This window comes from Glycine max, chromosome 19 (assembly GCF_000004515.6).
Source record: "Glycine max cultivar Williams 82 chromosome 19, Glycine_max_v4.0, whole genome shotgun sequence".
NCBI classification, from domain to species: Eukaryota; Viridiplantae; Streptophyta; class Magnoliopsida; order Fabales; family Fabaceae; genus Glycine; species Glycine max.
In genome coordinates, this window is record NC_038255.2 from 47285244 (window position 1) to 47304701 (window position 19458).

The 19458-nt window shown below is 30.6% G+C and overlaps 2 protein-coding genes across 2 annotated transcripts; both read right to left on the reverse strand.

Moving 5' to 3' along the window:
* Window positions 1–205: 205 nt before the first annotated feature.
* On the reverse strand, window positions 206–649 carry LOC100805758 (uncharacterized). Its single transcript, XM_003554489.2, has one exon. The coding sequence runs from the start codon at window positions 647–649 to the stop codon at window positions 206–208; it is 444 nt and encodes a 147-aa protein (XP_003554537.1).
* A 10970-nt stretch (window positions 650–11619) lies between these two features.
* Window positions 11620–12768, reverse strand: LOC100806287 (uncharacterized). The gene is made up of 2 exons (XM_003554490.5): window positions 12435–12768; window positions 11620–12228 (listed from the first exon to the last, which is right to left on the reverse strand). Exons 1-2 carry the CDS (start codon window positions 12606–12608, stop codon window positions 11692–11694), a joined length of 711 nt encoding a protein of 236 aa, XP_003554538.1. The 5' UTR covers window positions 12609–12768; the 3' UTR covers window positions 11620–11691.
* Between the last annotated feature and the right edge of the window lie 6690 nt (window positions 12769–19458).

Below are 19458 nucleotides of genomic sequence, written 5' to 3' on the forward strand. Positions count from 1 at the left end.
TTTGTATTGTTTTAGAAATCATGGATATCTCTACCAGATCAACACATGCGCAGTTGATCCATGAAGTAAGTGGCTCTTTATAAAATAGTAAAAACAGTGTTCTTTTTTTCTTTTACTATTTTATACAAATATTTAAAGAGTAAAATAAAAACAAAGTGAAATTTTTATAGTAATAATAATAAATAAAAAAAGCTAAAAAAGATTCTCAGAATGTGGTAACCATTGTTGTTGTGGCAGGTTTGGGTGTTGAATCTCGCGGCAGCAACTGTCCCTGTGCCATAATCAAGGACTTGTACATATGTATGATCATCTTCTGGTCGTACTCCTTGGGCGGTGGGGCCCTCTCGAATCCACCCTTGGCGGTGAACGCGGCGTCTCCGCCGTAGCCGACGGCGGAGGCACCCATGGAGTTAGCCATACCCAGCATCATCCTGACGTAGGCGTCTCTGACCCACAGCACCAATTTCTTTGGAGAAGAGATTTTGGGAATTCTGATCTTACGAGCTAACTTTATGCGCCATCTCCTCCTTCTCTGGCTGCCTCCAAGCTGAACCGTTTCCTTCTTTCGCCGATCCGAGACGTGTAATCTTTGGTATCCCCTAATGCTTCTTCTCCAGTACTTCTTCAAACCCACTGAGATACCTTCCATTGCGCTCTCTCTTGCTCTGCCACACAAAACAAGTATGAAAGCCAAGCTGGGTCAGAATGTAAGGAGGCGAGGCAATCAAGTTTGGTACATGCTCATGCTCTTTATATATATATATTCGGTAGACACTATAAGTGTAGATATCTATAAAGAAAAACAAATTAATAAAAGAGGAAACAAAAATAATAAATGTGAGAAATAATACTACACTGTAATAATAAAAAAAAGAGTTACAGAAAAAGAATGCAAAATGGATAATATCAATGATCGAAATTTTATGTACCTGAAAAAAAAAGTCTGGTATAGAAAAGATTATGAACAGTATTAATAAAAATATTTGCAAAAAAAATAATTATTAGGCTGTAATTAACTGCCACGTATCTATATCCTCAATTAACATTTACATAACATATGTTTAAATTTTATAGTTTATAAAAAAGGACAGTTTGCAATTTCAAATTAATCGCACTCGTCTTAAGAAAATATAGATACTTCTGAAAGTATTGTTTGAGTCGAAAACTTTGTCGGCCTTGGACTGAAATACCATCTTGTCCTCATAGATTTTGCTAATCAAAAGATAATTCATAGAAATATAAAGATAAATATATCACTACATATGATCGTTGTTCGCTTTAAAACATTTATAGTATTATCTGAAAGGAAAATAATCCCATTAAATGTTCGACTATATCCGTATTACTTGGCACATTAATTTTTATCGCAAACGTCACTTTCCAGTTTCCATAATGAATTAAAGAGAGTAGGCTTAAGTCGCACCAGTTTCCTGTATCCCGTTGGACTAATATTTCTTTTTTGGGTACTAGGATCAATGGATCATAAATCCATGATCCTGCTCACAACTATCCATCCATTCATGGTATTAGTTTCGTGGGAAAAGCTATTTAGTAAAATGTATACGTCACGTAACATTTATTAATAATAACAGTAATAATATTATTATTTGCTTAATTTAATTTTTTTAGTCCTTTAATTTATTTTTTAGATTTAATTTCATCTTTTACTTTTTTAAATTCAATTTAGTCTTTTAATTTTTTAAATTAATTCAATTTAATCCTTTCATCTAAATGATAAGAAATTAAACTTTTGTGACGATTTAAAATTGTCATTAGATAATTTTAAACCATTATGTATATTTTTTTAAAAAATAAATCAATTTTAAAAATTAAAATATCAAATTGAATCAATTTTAAAAATTAAAAGATTAAATTAAATCTAAATAATAAATTAAAAGAAAAAACCTAATTTAACCTTATTATTATGGATATTATTATATTTTTCAGTAATCCACTTTACCCAGTGTGAAATATAGATAATGTAAGTGGAAAGGAATGAGCACATAGGAAAAGAATGACAGTTCAAGACTAGTTATATTTGAGGTTAATGTATACTTGGTTCTGTAAGTAATATATTCATTAATAATGTAAAAATAATAATTTTACTATATTTTTTTATTATCATTTAATTATAAATTATTATTTCTAATAAGAAGTATATTGACTTTATAATGATAATTTTTTAATAAGAATTTAATAATAAGTTTATAATTATCTTAAAAGTCATATCCACATTAAAAATATTTATAAAGTATTTTTAATTATTTTTAAAAAATATTAAATGATATTGAATATTTTAGAATAATAAATATTTTCATTGAATTAATATTTTTTATTTTATGTTCTTTATAAGTTAAACGCATTTATTTGCAATTTCTTTGACTGAAAACATTAATAGATTTCCTAAAAAAGAGAAAGAATGAGAGAAAATCGATCAGAAAATAACTAGTGGAATGGAGAACACGAGGTGGGGTGGCTTCTTAAAGTTGAATTTTGAAGTGTAATATAAGTTGTTGTCTTCATGAATGAAGTCCGCGAGCAAGTGCTGTGTCCTTCGTCTTTCGGCTGGTTGGTAGTTGAGGAGATCAGAATTGCCTCCCATATCTTGTGTTACGGTGCAGTGTTGTTGTTGTTTTATTATTATTATAAGCTTCGGATAACAAATTTCAATATATGTTTAAAATATATTTCAATATTTTTTTTTTAAACTCATTCGTTCTGTATTTGGAAAAACTATTTTTCTGAATTAACATTTTTAATAAAAATATTAATGACATAACTTTTATTTGAATAGACCTTAAGAAGAAAACCAAAAACCCAACTTTCAATGAATTAATGTCCTGCGCAGCTTGTAGGTATAACCGTATAAATGCGGTCGGCATGTACATGAAGAGATCAATTAATATCAGCGAACTAGATTAGTAAGTTTCAAATAAATGACTTTCTCCGTAAATTCCTATATTTAAGGAGCAAATTTATTTTGATTTCTCATTCAATTCAATAATTATAAATATGTAAATCAATTAACATGAGATTCTTTCAGTTTAATAGAAAATTTCAGATTCAAATATTGGATACAGCTATTCTAAAATAAGTTTAGCTAAACGGATACCCATTCCGGTTAGTGAGTCAGATGAAGTTAAAATTCTTTTGTATATATATACTGGAATGATTTAATTTTCTTATTCATTCAATTCCTTCAACTTAATAACAGAGGCATAGTCTTACAACTTTTTTCCTTCTTTTTTTTTTTTTTTTTTTACTTTAACGATGTTCATTTTCTGCTTCACTTTCTTTGACTTTATATCTCTCAGAAAACTTACCAAATCACTTTAATATAAACTCACTTACCAAATATTGATAGGACATCAATTATTTGAAGATGATTTGGTCAATTAAGATTAGAGACGAACTTTATGTGCTTGATGCATGCTACACCCTTAAATAGTCTTTTGTGAATGATGTAATTTTTTTGCCAGATTTATTTTTCTTACCATTATATTTGTGACAAAACGTACCGAGTCATTTCAATGTAATAAACCTATCTTGTTGCTATTCATGATTCAAGATATTAATATTTCAAAGACTATAATTGGAGTTTATGAAGCTGTCTGAGTAAATTTGTAGATGTTCTCTTCTTTATTTTTTTGAGAAAACTAGAGGTGGGTATATAAAACTTAAGTTTGCGAATCAGCCCATTAAGCCTATGGATTGGGCCGATAACAAGCCTCTTTTTTCAAGTTCATATAATTATATAATTATATTAAGTTATTAAGTTTTTGAGTTTAGTTGGTGAAACATATAAACCTAATAAACTTTATATGCGGACTCACACTTGTCAAAGTCAAATGGGCAAGTATTATTAATTTGTTATGTTAAGATTTTAATCATTAATTTAAGTTGTTATTGTTATTTTATTATGTTTAAAATGTTATTATATTTTAGTTTGATAGATTTTAACTTAAAAAATAAAGTCAATTTTTTTTCTTTTAATCTGATACATTTTTCACTTTTTAAAAAATATTTTTTTCAAATTAAGATTTTGATCCGCGAACTGGTCCATTTATCTATGGGTTTTAGCGAGATAGATATGAATCTTGAAAAAAAAGTCTATTTATTTCATGTATCAAAATTATCCTACCTATCTAAAACACAAGCTTCACTGGCTAGACCAGTGCATATACCCATCTCTTGAGAAAACTTATACAAATTATTTTTTGGTTAGCTAATGGAGAGCTAATTTTAGTTTATGCAAAAAAATCATTTTTTTCTTTAATTTTTTCCTCTTAAAAGTGTTTATAAAGAAACTTACCAAAATAAGTCTATAGACATTCTTCATGTACTTCAAACCCTCAACGTTCCTAAATTTTCCTCAAGTTTTCTCTAAAAACAAAACCAACTATTGGGAAATTCTTCAACTAAACAGAAGAGGCACCCCTGTTGATTGTGTAATTCTAAATTGACTTAGATTCTTGACTTGTTCCTCATGGACACTTGAGCTCTTTATGTGTTACATTTGTCCATGAGCATAAATATTTTTGTATACCATAGTTGACGAGTGTTAATTAGGCATACTTGGGTATCTAATGAAAAAGGAGTTTCAAATAACATCACATATTCATTTCCTTTTTTCATTAATTGAAGAAACTCAAATTAACACTCAAATAAACTGCATAAAAATAGATAATGGTCCAAAGTTCTTTCCGACAAAACTCTAAAAGATATAGAGAGTATCATCCACCAAACATGCATCACGTGTGGAAATCCCACAACAAATGGAAAAGTTGGAGAGAAAAAAAGAAACCCATTTTCAATGAGGCTAAGTCTTATATGTTTCAATCGCATGTCCTTAAAATATTTTAAAATTTTGTTGTCTCTCATGTAATTTCCTTTGTCTCAAAATTGACACCAAAGGTTTCCTACTATGTGACCTTCACATTCCATCTGTGGACTTAGACTTCCTCTCGCTTTCCACGCCTAATGATGCCTCATAACTAAAATGAGCATTCTCAACCTCTTTTCTGGACCTAGGAAATCACAAGAGTCAAACGACCTCACATGCCTCTAAGATTACCATAACATCATCCACCTTTACTATCTCCTATCATCTATCATGTATTATTGTTCATCCTTTTGTTTCCTGTTTAAAACTCTTACCTAAGCACAAATATTTCACCTGACCTATGCTCAAGTTGTTTGACATGATTACTAGATGCAAGTTATGGAGGGTGAAATTAGCTACAAGAATAAAACTAGACTTGGGAATTCACTGATTAACACGAAGGCAAGAAAACATTAATATGCAAATTAGTATATAGGCTAAGTGTCGGTGTATTAATTGGCAATATTACTAACGTCATTGAGTACCTTCTCAGTACTAAAGGCCAAGATGAGTATTATGACAAAAATTTTAGCATATGCCTCTGCTCAAGCCTAGCTTTTACAAGTAAATTATGCATTTCTCCACGAAAAATTGCATGGGAAAGTGTACATAAACTTTGTTAGCTCTAAGAAGATTCAAGCTTTAGTTTTAATAACAAACAAAGAAAAGACTATTGCATTTTGATAAAAACCAATAATCTTCTTGTACTTCAAATATTTGATGTATTCATTTGATGTAGAAGCAACTTGGTGTATCCTACTTCACTTCGTTTGTCAGCATACTCAAAGTGTCACCTATGGCATCCTTCGTCTCATAAGAAGACCTTCAAGATTTCAAAGCATCTCGAAATGTAACTGTAGCCTTAGATTATCTCCAGCTTTTTCTCCTTAAGTAACCAAATGTCCATCCACACTTTGTACTTGTTACACTTCAAATCTGTCATGCTCTGTTATATCAATATTTGAAAGGTTTCGTAGTTGGAAAAGTATCAAACTCATCGTCCAATTCATTTAGCTAGATAGTTTCTATTTGTGAAAGCCTAACATCTATGTGGGTTTGATGGCTTGCTTTGAACTAGCTAGTGAGTAATTTCAAATCTCAATTACAAACAAGAAAATTGGGGGGCAATATCAATTTCAAGTAGCATACTAGCTAGTATTAAGAACAGTATCAAAGTAGGCAAGTTGTCACTAAGTTTCTCCCAGTGCAGATGTCAAACCATTTATAAACAATTATAACTCCTGAAAGGAGTGATATTATGCAATGAAAATAATTGATTTTTCCCCCTTAGACTCAACATATGGTAATCCTCGTCAAGCATATGCTCAATTGCTTCATACAAATAAACCATGGCTCAACTTAGGATATGCTAGCTAGTTGCCATAATTAAAATACATGGCCTGGAGGTGGAGGCCAATATGTTAGGGTGGGCTAAGGTAGGCCCAAAATGCCTTGAAATCCAAATGACTTAAAGTTATATAGTATATGCTTGGAATATTATGTTATTATATATATATATATATATATTAATGCTTTTTTTTTTTAAGTTGGAATGATGGCACTTGTGGAGTTCTCATTAGCATCAATTAAGTTATTAAATTACACTTCACATAAGATTCATAGTTTATTACTGTGGTGGAAGTTTAAATATATATATAATATGTTAAGTATTATTTTATTCATAAATTTTTGTAAAAATGTTAAATATCAACAATCTAACCATTAAATTAATAGTTTTAATTGAATATATCAAATCTATACATTTTTGTAAAATTATAAAACTTTTGAAATTATTTGTTATAATTTCATCAAACAAAATCTAATTGACGTATAATATTTTTTTAAAATATAAATAAATTTCAATTATAAGACTGCTTAATTATAAATGTTTAATTTATCTAAAGTTTGGGATACATGATTATCGAAATAATATAAAAATCATTTTGATTGTTAAAATTTAATATGTACAGTGAGTTATTAAAGAGAATATTTTTTTATCAATAGTTATTGTTGAATTAACTTCATTCACACCCAATATAATAATACAAATTTTAAGAATATTAAGTTAAAAAAATTTAATAGTATTAAAAGAGTTTATTACATGTTTTATAAAAAAAAATATAATAAATAATATATGTACAAGTATTTGTTTATTTTAAAAAACAAATTAGATAATTAAAGCTGTTTCAAATATATAATTTCTCTAACAACAATTCCTACTTAGTTTTAACCAATTTTTACTTCACGCTTTTTTAAAATTATTTGGATTAATGACTTGACCTTTTCAATTATAAACATTGAACTTTAGATAGAGAAGAGTCACTTGTATGTAGACACAAAAAATTCACTAATAAGACACAATTATTTCAACATTGAGGACTAATCAATGGCACAAAGCCAAAACAGCCGTTAACACTAAATATGGAGATATAGAAGAATTGCAGAAACGACACATTACATATTACCGTGCTTCTGCTCAAATATCGTGGCTTCTTTTCGCTCCTATACGTACCGCATATGATGAGTACATTTCTTTTTCGTCTTAATTTTTTAGAATTCATTTTTGTAGTGCAAATCTGCAAATCTGAGACTCTACTAGAGTTAATCCAGTGAAAACACTAATAATAGGAGCAAAGGATTACTCAAAACAATTCACTAAATAAACAAGTAATAAGGTAAAGACATGCCACATAAATAATCAAGGACTTTGTGAAATAGATCGAGTAAGGCTTCATCTTTCCACCGCTGTTGTTGATATTATCTGGCACATAGTTTGGATACGGCGTTCCCGTTGGAAAGTACAATACCGGTGGGTACGGTGGCCGGGGCACTGGTCCTTGTGGCACTTCACAATTATCTGGGCATGGTGACTTTGGTGGTGGAGGGCATTCATTGACCGCTGGTGGCGGTGGAGGTGATGGTGGTGGCGGGCACTCTACCACGGGTGGCGGTGGAGGTGGCAGCAGGGGTTGGCATGGGTTCTCACACTCAGTGCACATTGTGCATGGAACTAAGGCTTTTGCCACTGAAGTGGCATGGGTGATATTATTGATAGCAAAAACAGTAGATGCAAGGAAGAGAATGAACAAGGAAGATTGCAAAGGCAACGAACTAGCCATAATTTTTAGTTGAGAACTGTTTGAAGATGCAAGGTGGAGCTAGCTAAAGAGTAAAATGTACGTAAGATAATAGCTAGGGACTTTCATATGGTTAAATATAAAAGGGAGAGTGATATGCATGTGTATAATGTATTGGTGACTGCACTAGTTGTCGGTGTTTTATCTTCTACGGCATCGTCTCATCATCAAATCTTGCAACCAAAGCATATAAAAAAAAACACAATTTCACAGATTTGGCTCATGTATATCTTACAAACACCAGACAGTAGGATGCGTGGCAAGCAGTAAAACTATATGATTCATCACTTATTTGGTCAAACATTAATTATCTATGAACTTTATTTTTTAAAATATGTTTTACAGTGAATTTTTTTGGTAACTTTAACTCAGTTTAAAATTAAGTAACTAGAATTTGGAGTTTATAGTTATAGTCCTCATTTGTTCTTATTTTGCTGTTACTTCATCACCTTTTACTGTCAGTAACATAAGCTAACGGTTACAAATATTGCGATACATCATACTTGACGCACAAATTTGAAGCGGCAGACTCTATCGACTCGTAGGATATATGCCAATAGATATATTGACTGCATTCGTATATATGGCTTTCCTAGTCACGTGAATAACTGTAGAATCGAAATTAGAATGACATACGTGAGTTCTTTTTGTTTGCTTTTTGGTCGACAATGGAATACATGAACGCATGCAACGTTAGCTGTGTGTAGGAAACTTATAAATGTCATTGACTATACTGTTTGAGGTGGTGGTGGATCCTAGAACATTAAATACATTGCCTAGCAAAGGCGATGTTGATTATTTTTCTAAAATGCCATTACATGTTTTTCTTGTTTTAACGTTTTTAAGTAGAAAGATTAACAAAATGTAACAATTTTTCACCATCTTAATAAAATACGTATTATAAAATTTCTTATTTACTCTTCTCAATTTCTACTCTACAATAAATATCTATTAATTAATAAAAAGAATAATTAATATTATTTTCTTCTAATTGAGTTTGGAACTAAGTCAGAAATTAATAATGTACCTTTTCTCAAACAGAAAATAAAAATTTAAATTATGAAGAGTGAAGGCTTTAGTACTGGATCTATAAGCCCAGGCCCGAAGTATATGGACTTTGAACTCCCAATTGTGGCATTAGAAGGCTTCAACATGTAGCCAGGTGTTGAACCAAGTAGAAAATTAATAATCAAGATGGTAAACATGTAGACAGACTTTTACGATTTATTTTTTTCTTATATCGTCTTTTCCAACCTTTATCGGAGTATTGCTGTAAAATACTGAGAACACACATTGTAAAAATAATATTATACTAACAAAACATAGTGTGCTTATTTTTTTATATTCCCTTTATTATTGTTTAGTCTTTAGTCGGCTGTTTAAAATATTTCAATCATTACTAAAAACTCCATCTTAAGAACATTCATTATTCCGAGATACCCGAAACGTACAACATCTTTAGACACCTAATTGACCTCAACCCTAGAGGAGCGTGAGTAGTTGGCTATCATAAAAGTCTCACACCCTGACCTTTAAAAGGGTAAGTTAAACATTACATTTCAGTCCATATTATTTAAAAATTTAACTATATTAGAGATTCATGAAATATACTTAAATTTTACAATTGATTTTTGAAAAAAAATATTTCCTATTGAATCCTTAAAACTTCAAAAGTTTAGCGGAAGATTTCTATCGTTATTCTTCGTCCAAAATATAATGATGTGTTTGTTAGTTAGACACATTAACGATACATGTATGAGACAACATGGTGTGTCACCTGAATTTTTTTATTTTTATATTTAATTTAATTTAATAAATTATTTTATTAAAAAAAGAAAGAAAGCAAAGTCCTTCCTCCCTCAGATCCATGTTTTCCATGTTGCAGTCTGTTGCCTCCGCTCCAAGCTCTTCAACTCTCACCACTTTGTTGTCACCAAAACCGCCCAACTCTCCAACCTCCATTGCACCAACGAGCTCCTCCAACACTCCATTCACACCCTCCGCCTCTCCAATAAGCTTCACGACCTCATGGCCATCACCGACCCCGAAAAAGTTGATCTTTCCATGGCCGCCTAGCTCCATTTTGAGATCCTCAGCCTCTACGATGAGTATGACCTTGCTAGCATTTGACATCGTTGACAAAGAGCTCAATTAGGTCAGGAAAACGAGAGATTTGCTTCGTAGCGAGGCGATAAAGGTTTTGGAATGCAAAATGAAAGGGTCAAGGAAACACGAGATTTGCTTCTTTATCCACAATGACCACTTCTTTTTTTCTTTCCTACGACAGGTGCAGGTGCAGTGGTTGTAAGGTGGGGGGGTGTCATAGGCAATTACAAAAGTGGTGGTGTCAAACGTGCACCGGTTGGGTTGGGTGGCTATGAATGTGCGACAATGGTGATGGCTTGAATGGTGGCGGCTTGTGTCAAAGATGTAGGGGGAGGGGTCGCACGCGATTACAAAGGTGGTGGTGTCGCGCTTGCAGTGGTTGGGTTGGATGGCTATGGCTGCACTACATTGGTGGTGGCAACGTGGGGCATATGAAGTGGTTGGGGTGAGGGTGGAAGGTTGGGAGTGGAGCATGTGATGGCAAGTGAGCACCACGAGCCAACATAGGTGAGGTTTAGATGATGTCGTCAGATAACGTAGCTTCATATATGTATTACTGACGTATCCATCTAATACACACGTCATTATGTTTTGGATAGAGATTAATGACAAAATCTTGCACAAAACTTTTAAAATTTTAAAAATTTATTGAGAAATAAAAAAATTTCAAGAATCAATTATAAAATTCAAATATATTTTATGAATCTACAACATATTTAAAATTTATTTAAAATATAAAAAATTATAAATCTCTTAATAAATCTGACTAAAATATAAGAAAGATGTAAGAAAGATTCACATCAAAATTTTGATGCAACTGTAATAAGTATTAATTATGTAAATATTTGATTCTCATGTGTAATTTTCTAAGATTCATTATACAAAAAATTACTTTACAAGATTTTAAATAACATAATTCTTATATCTATTATACTCTATAATTCATATGAGAAAGTTTAAAACATTTTTCAAAATCCATAATTCTATTTTAAATAACATAATTCTTATATCTATTATACTCTATAATTCATATGAGAAAGTTTAAAACATTTTTCAAGATCCATAATTCTATTCATAAACTATTATCAATGTTTTTTCCTTATTTAACTTCCTTTTGCTTGGTCTCTTTAATAGTCTAAAAATTATTTAAACTTGTTGTTAACCTTTTCTGTTTTTTACTTTTCTTTATGTGAGAAAATAAATGTTTTTAGGATGTGCAAGAAAAGAAAAAGAAATTATCTTTTATTTATATTTTGATAACTTTTCTTTAATGTCTCAATTAACCTTAATGAAAAAAAGGACTTAATTTTAGTAAGTTAAAAATAAGTTCCTAATGATTTTAATATAATATCAAGTCTATCCACTATCCCATTACACGTTTTTTCATTAAAATTATTATATAATTAGATTAGATGAGTCATTATTAAATTAAATAAACTACCATATTATTCAACATTTGTATCTTAGTTAGTTTGTGAAGATGGACACAGTCAATTTCTCTCAACGCGGTTATTATTATTGATTAAAATCACAATTGTACATTGATTTGATTTGATTCGAAGATTCTCAAAAGTCTTCACCACGAAGAGCTCTGAGGACCCTTGAATGAGGCGCATCAGGATCACCCCTCATGGCTCTCTCTCGCCACATCTCAGCGGCCCTCATCAGCGTTTCCTCCGCCGTCTCCATCTGCTCCGGCAGCCAGCCAATCACACCGACACCTCTTCCAGAATCCGCGGTCTTGTCGGAGGCTCGAGTAATCGGCTTTCGTGAATCCAGAAACTCTATCTCCGACAAGGGCGATGCCTTGTGGCGTTTAAAGTACTCTCTGTTATCTTCTTTCTCTTTCCCTTTGTTTGTGTCCTCTGGCCACGGCGTTCCATCAAGACCAGCACAGCTCACCTCTTCAATACCCACCTTCGACCCTTTCTCCCGCTTTTGCTGAATGCTTGGGTCCAATCTCTGGTTCACCCCCGCGCTCTTCAGTTTCCGTGAAGGTTCACAAGGAGATTTTGGAGATTTCAACATCTCGTGCGCTTTGCTCGCATTGCGTTCTGTTTCAGAATACCTGGCTTCCTTCGCTTTATCTTGTGTACTTATACCCTGCAATAGTCATAGGCTTCAGGCTTTATTAATTGCCAAGTGTATTATTCATAACAATTTTTAAACTCTCCCAATATCTTCGCAATAAATATATTCTTAACTGATGAACTAAAGACACTCATTAACTCACTGATTTAAGTTTAACGTGTCCGTTTCAAATTAATTAACCTCGTTAACATGAATGAATGTTATTAATTACTACTTACTTGGGGTTGTCCTCTGTGAACTTTGGGACCAGCTTCTAGCTCTCCCGAATGAATTTCGGGGTCTGCGGTTCGGATACGAGTGCCAGAGCAAAGTTGTCGTTTTAGAGTGAAGCGAGTGGTTGAGGATAATGCACAAGATGTTCTCCTTGTTGCTTCTGCTAGTCTTGACTGCATCTTAACAACGTTGTTGCTTTGGTTTTATGTTTTTTTTGTCTGTGTTTTTACTTTTTGGAGTTGAAAGGAAACTGTTTGGGACAGGATGAGATCAACTTAAGATTGGTGGGATTGGAGCACAGGGCATGTGAACAACGAAGAAGGAGAAGAAAAAGAATGGGAAGGACGTTCTGGAATTGCCCAGACACGTGTTTTAATTTTGACGTGGCAATGTGTATTGGTTGCCACGTGTTGGAAGGAGAATTAAGATCTGGTTTTGAAGAAGGAACCACACCTTTCTGGACTTGACATCACCTGTAGAGGGAATTAGTTTCCAGGGCAATTATTTAGTATAATCAATCATGAATGTGATGGGACTAAGTTCTATACGTTGTTTAATTTGGGCTATTTTCAAACAATTTTGTGCCAGCCAAACCTGTTTATATTAATTGTTAATGCGAAATGGATTTTGTGTTTACAGCACTCCAAAGAAATCACCCAATATGAAAGGCAGTTAACGTTTTGTTTACTGTTGCATCCCTCTACAATTCTAATAAGCAAGAATATAAGAACGCCGGAATGTCACCAAGCAGGTTTAGCAAGATCTCCATGCCCGCCAATAATGCAGACAATTTATTAGAAGCTTAATAAACATGCACTATTTTTAGTTTGTCTATATAATAGTTTGAGATTACACAATAATATATATATAAAAAACTTTTATACTTACATATATTATTTAAATTATTTTTTATAAAATTAGCTTATAAGTTAATTGGAAGTTAAAAAATGAACTGAAAGTTTAAAAGTTAATTGAAAGTTGAAAAATTATCTTATTAAAATATAAATCTTTAATAAATTTGGTTTATGAAGTAATTCAAAAGTATAAAATAAATAAAAAAAAATCATCATTTATTTAAAAAATATAATAAGAAAATTGAATAAATATATTGAGAATAAAAATAGAAGAAAATATACTAAGTTAAAAACTAGAAATGACTTTTTTTAAAAACACTATTTGAAATAACATTTAAAAAATTATCAGAAATTACTAAAAAAAAGTCATTGATGGAACAACTAAGTAAGCTTTCCCATTAACAAAAAAAATAAAAAATAACTAAAATATCTTAACTTTAGTCATTTATTCACTTGAAAATATATGTAAACTTCATGCTCGTTATTTGGTGGCAAGGAGTAAAATTGTAAAATCTATCAGGTGTTAGTTGGAGTCACTGATTTCAATTCGTATATGTTGCATCAAGTAAATGCATGTTTGGTGACCCCTTCACGAATTACGTATTTCAGAATTTTCACATATGATAAAGAAAAAAAAAAGCATAGAAGTTACTGAGACAGGGAGTAAACTTCATGACAGACGCAAATCCATTATCTCTTTTAAAGTAAGTGAAATATATAATAAAAATATGGATATAAACAGTTTTTATTTAAATTAAAGTAAATAAATTATAAAAAAAATGATTGAGAAAAATATATTTGATCACTTTATACATTTATTTATGTTAAAAAGTTAAATCAAACTTCTTTAACTCTAACCTTATGAGTTATGAGTCGTGGTTTAAATTAAACTGTTAATATTCGATAGGCGGGCTTCTAACTTTTGTCTGGACCATAAGAAAAAAAGAGAGTATTCGGCAAAAAGAATAACTACAAGTCCCTATTGGGCTCCCTATGATTCTGAACAACGAATCCACTAAACTGCTAGTATAAGCTTCATGGATTGCACAACAATTGTCCACTAACTTAATTCCTTCCATAGAAAATCTTGAAACATTTTTAGCGATTTTACACCATTAGAAAAAATTTGTAGCATTATTACAATGTCCAAAGTTAACAGAGTTAGAAAATAACCGAGGGCAGACACCAAAATGTATAAAATTTGGTACTAAATCTTATAATTTTTATGTAGACAGTCGAAACAGTAAAATGTAAATGAATACATGGAGCAAATAAATAAATAAATTTTTTATAATATATTTTTGAAAAAAAAAATCCAATCCCTTTCCTTAATAGAAGTAGGCAAGTGATTTTAGTGCGTGTTTGAATCAACATTCACATAATTTATTTTGAATAAAATTGATTTTGATTAAATGATTTTATAAAATTGATTTTGGTTAAAATGATTTTAAAGTGATATAATTTATGTTTAAATATTTTATTATAAAATTAATTTAAAAGTAAATTTTAATATAAATTTTGAATCCAATACCGCTATTCAAAATTATTTCAACCCATACTTAATTCTTAATTTTTCTCTAACATAAAATCAAATATAAAAATATATTTAAAATTAATTTTAAACTCAGATTTAATTCTCTAACACTAAACCAAATGATTAAATATCTTGTTCATAGTGTGGTTTGGTGGCAGCATAGATCCGTACGTATTGTCGGAGATGGTGTGGATCTGACGAAGAATGGCAGACAAATTTATGTATTTAACCATCGCCTGACAAAAACTTACTATTCGTAACCCTTTTGCTTGACCTTTGACAACGGAACTAGGACGCAAACTTTATACTTTTCTTTCTCTGCTGAAAACACAAATGTTTGATCTTAAAATTATTAATCCGAAAGTTGAAGGCTTGAAGGCAAAGAGAGACAAAGGGGCCTATGTTTCGTAAGTCACACGATACAAATCACATGAATTGCGGTTTGGGTTTGACTCCATGTGGAACAACAACAACAACCATGAACATGAACCCACTTCCAACTGTAAAGTGTAACCACTTGCCAATCTAATATTGTCCTAGACTTGTGAACCTTCGGCCCCTCCTCCCAAACACATATATGCAGGCATCTTCAGAAAGAAGAGCAAATAAACATTTCTAAAACCCGTCTCCCAATAATTATAACTAGCCACTATAAGTTACGGTTTCTTTAACATGTACATTTTAATTTAACATAAATAATTAAATTCATCTTAAATGGTTTCTTAAAAGATGAATTTTAAATTTAATTATGCGTAAATAATGTGATAAATTAATTCTGCAGTATAAATTTTGTAATTTATTATTAAATTGATCATAAAAATATACTTTTTTTTAAAATAATCCTTAATAATTACAATTTAATGACCCAATAATCACATAAATCTAATAAAAAAAATAATTTATTTTACTTTTTATACATTTAAAAATTAAATTTATATTTTTTATCATTTAAGAATCAATTAATCATCATATTATACTCATACTTGGATGAATTTAGTTATTTGTCCTTTAATTTACTCCGATTGAACTCATATGGGGTTTATTGTAATATTGTTTCAGTCACGTGGAACTAATTTATTAATTAAATCAGGACCTTGGAATGTATGAATCATCCAATCATCTAGGGGCAGAAATCGAATGTGGACATCAGTGTGTGGAGCAATGCAACTAGATGGAAGTATAAAAAGCAACCAATAGCATGCATAGTTGACCCCAGAATTGAAATCTTATCTATTTATTAAAATGTCTTGGTGCTTCATCATTTGTGTCCATGACGAGTTTTTCTTCCCTCCCTGGAACTGAAAAGGGAAATAGGGTGACTTGGGCTGTGGGCCATCTGCAAGGATTTTGTAATCTTGGAGATGCATGTGCTCCATTAAATGATTCCATTTCGTGTTTGATCCCAACATCATGCATCGCAGTACTGTTTTGGACTTATCCAGGAATAAGGTAACCCGCCCAAGCAAATGTTTACACAAATTTTATTTATTTGTTTCACACTTTTTCTCGTTGATGTGATTTGTCTTTCTTTCAATCAACTTAAATTCAACTTCATTAGTGGCCACATGTTTAAATATGCAAATAGTTCTACATTCAAAACATATTTTGCAGTAGAACAAAAAATCAAGCGTAGTTTAATTGATTAAGGTATTTAATTAGATATAAATTGCAAGTCTGCAAATTTGATTTCTCGTAATGTGAACCCTTTCTCATTTTTTTTTTTTAATTCTTCTCTTCCTTGTAAGGCATACTATAAGTCTCCGTTTAGACAAAAAAAAAAAAAAAGGAAGCCTATACTTTTTGAGTGTGGGTAGAAATTTTTAAGCCAAAAAGTATAAAAATACAAGCAAAATTCCAACCCTTAAACAATACATAAGCATATCCATGCAGCTACTTAAACAAAGTTTTAAAACGGTTTACTGTGCATGACACCTTTTTTTTTTAATAGAGATTATAGAGCTGAATGGTTGAACTTGAAGAAACACCGAGAGATTCGATCTTTTACATACCATTATGAAATAACATGTTACTTCGTATCATCATTACAAGGAACCAAAAAACCATAATGCGCTGTAAAACACAGTACAAAAGTGGAAAATCATGATAATGAAAAGAAATATGCCTTTGTGGGGATGTCTGGGTTAAGCTTAAGATGATGTTATTTAGATAAGTTTTATATATATTAATAGTCTATAAAAATTTTTACGATATATATTGTTCATTTTTATACTATAATAATTATTTATACATCTATTTATATACATTTATTGACTCTGCAGATTTTATTATTATTTGGTTTTTTTAATATCATTCGAACAATATTAGGTTGAGGATATGTGAATTATTATTAAATGGTAATTTTAAGAAAATATTGGGCACGTTGAAATGAATAAATGATTGGCTACGGATTATATTAATTCTGAATAAAGGAAGGCAGAAGTCATACATTATTAGGGTTTTGGGTTCAGTTTCTTAACGAGAAGACAACGCATGGTTAACAACGAATTGATTTTGTGAAAATTGTCGAAAAGTAAAATGCACCGAGAAGGACTGAACTGGAGAAGAAAAGGAATGGGCCATTCGCTGTACTTGGTGCTGCACATATGTATTTCATTGCCTGTGCTAAGCATAGTGTGATATCACACATCCAAGAAAGAGAAGAGGTATATACACATTTTGTTGGAGTCAAAACTATTTTTAATTTTTAAAATTGAAAGGATAAAGGGGTGGGTGGGAGAGAGATATGAATTAAATTAATAATATTTTTTGAATGAAAATTCTAACTATAAAAAATATATACACGTTAAGTATCTTATTCGAGCTATTATTTATACAATTAGTTTGTTATAATACAAATTTGTAGTTATTTATGTTTTCAATATTAACTTGTTAAATTTTGAAAGTAGTAACTAAAAAAAAACTTACAATTATTATCTATATTAACGAATCCTATAAATCAGAAATGAAACTTTACAAACAAATTAACAAGAATCTATACATAAGAAGAAACTTGGATATAATTTTTGTGTGTTAATTTCTAACAAGAATTAAAGTTTTACTTATTTTAAAATTATTATCTTATATTTCATTTCCAATTCAAAGATGAAGAAAAAAAGTATACGGGCATGAACCTAATGGAATAAGCTAGGTATCTATCACTCAATTCTCAATGATTTGGTCTATCTACGGGAATCCAAAACATGGAGGTAAGCCAAGAGATATGACACCATTACAGAGTGGTGGAGGGGACTGAACTAAGTAGCTAGTTTCTTCAAATGCATCTGAATTCTGAAATTCCCTTGCTAAAGTGGCCAAGTACATATAAGAAACAGAAACTGCACATGGATTTATACGAACGCTGTCAACCGAAATGATTCAAATTAAGGGGTACTGAGAATGGGGACCATGGGGTCCTTTCCTCAAGAGTGAAATAAATAATAAAATAAATTATGATTTACATTTTTATACTTTATTTTAATTTAAATTATTTTGGTTATATAGTTTATTTTTTAAAAGCTGCTGTAAAAGTGCAAAAATAAGCATAGACTTATCATGAACACGTAGAGATACCGTACAAGATTTTGAAGGGTTTTCTCACACAACTTATTAAGATTCTTCACAAAGCAAAGGTCAATCGAGGCAGGGCAATGGGAGACACTGTGATCAAGCGATCAAACCCAATCGAGAAGTGCAAGAATGCGAACAAAGGACACGCGCGTTGTAGTGGCCGACATCAATCTCGTCTTCTTTTGGATATATATATATATACGTAGTAAAGCTGAGACACGTGTCGAGGTCTGGAGACACTACGGATTCCCCAAGTACAATAAAAATTATGTATTTACTTTCATCATACTTTATCTTAATATATTCTCCTGTTTATTAAATAAAATATAAAAATATTTTTATTTTTATTTATAAATATTTTTAAAAATTGAAAATATATTGTAAAAAAATTGCATTACTCTGTTACTTTTTTTTAGTAAATTCAGGTTAAAAATAAATATTTTGAAATAATGCAATTTCTACATTAATAAGAAGTTAATCTCTCTCACTAAAAGTCAAATTCTTAATCACGTGCTTGAACAACATAATTAATTCGTAGAGCGTCATGTGTATACACCATTAATTTTCCAATCTCTTCCAATTATGTAGTTTGTTTAAGTTCTTACGGTCCTTATCCAAAGCCAACTCTACACATATATTTTTTAAAATCTTACTACAAAGTAAAGTTTTAAAAAAATTAAATTCCAATTAAATAAATCAACTAAATCTTAAGAAAATCATATTAAATAGAAATCTCTCTTGTAAAACAAACAACTCAATTTAAAGATAAAAATAAATAATCTCAATTATTATTAAAAAGCAATAATATATATACATATATAACAAGTTATAAATATATTAAAATAGATTATATACATTAGTGGGTCCTTAGATTATTTGATTTCTAATTAGGCTTCTAAATTAAAAAAGTAATAATTTTAATGTTCTACCAGTTTTGTAATTGGATCCTTGGAGTTGTTAAAACTCTCACAAATCGTAATTTTTTTTAACAATTTAAAGCTGTAGTAACAGAACAATGACTCAATTAGAAATTAATAGTTTAATTTTTTATCAACCAATGTTAACAATTAACAT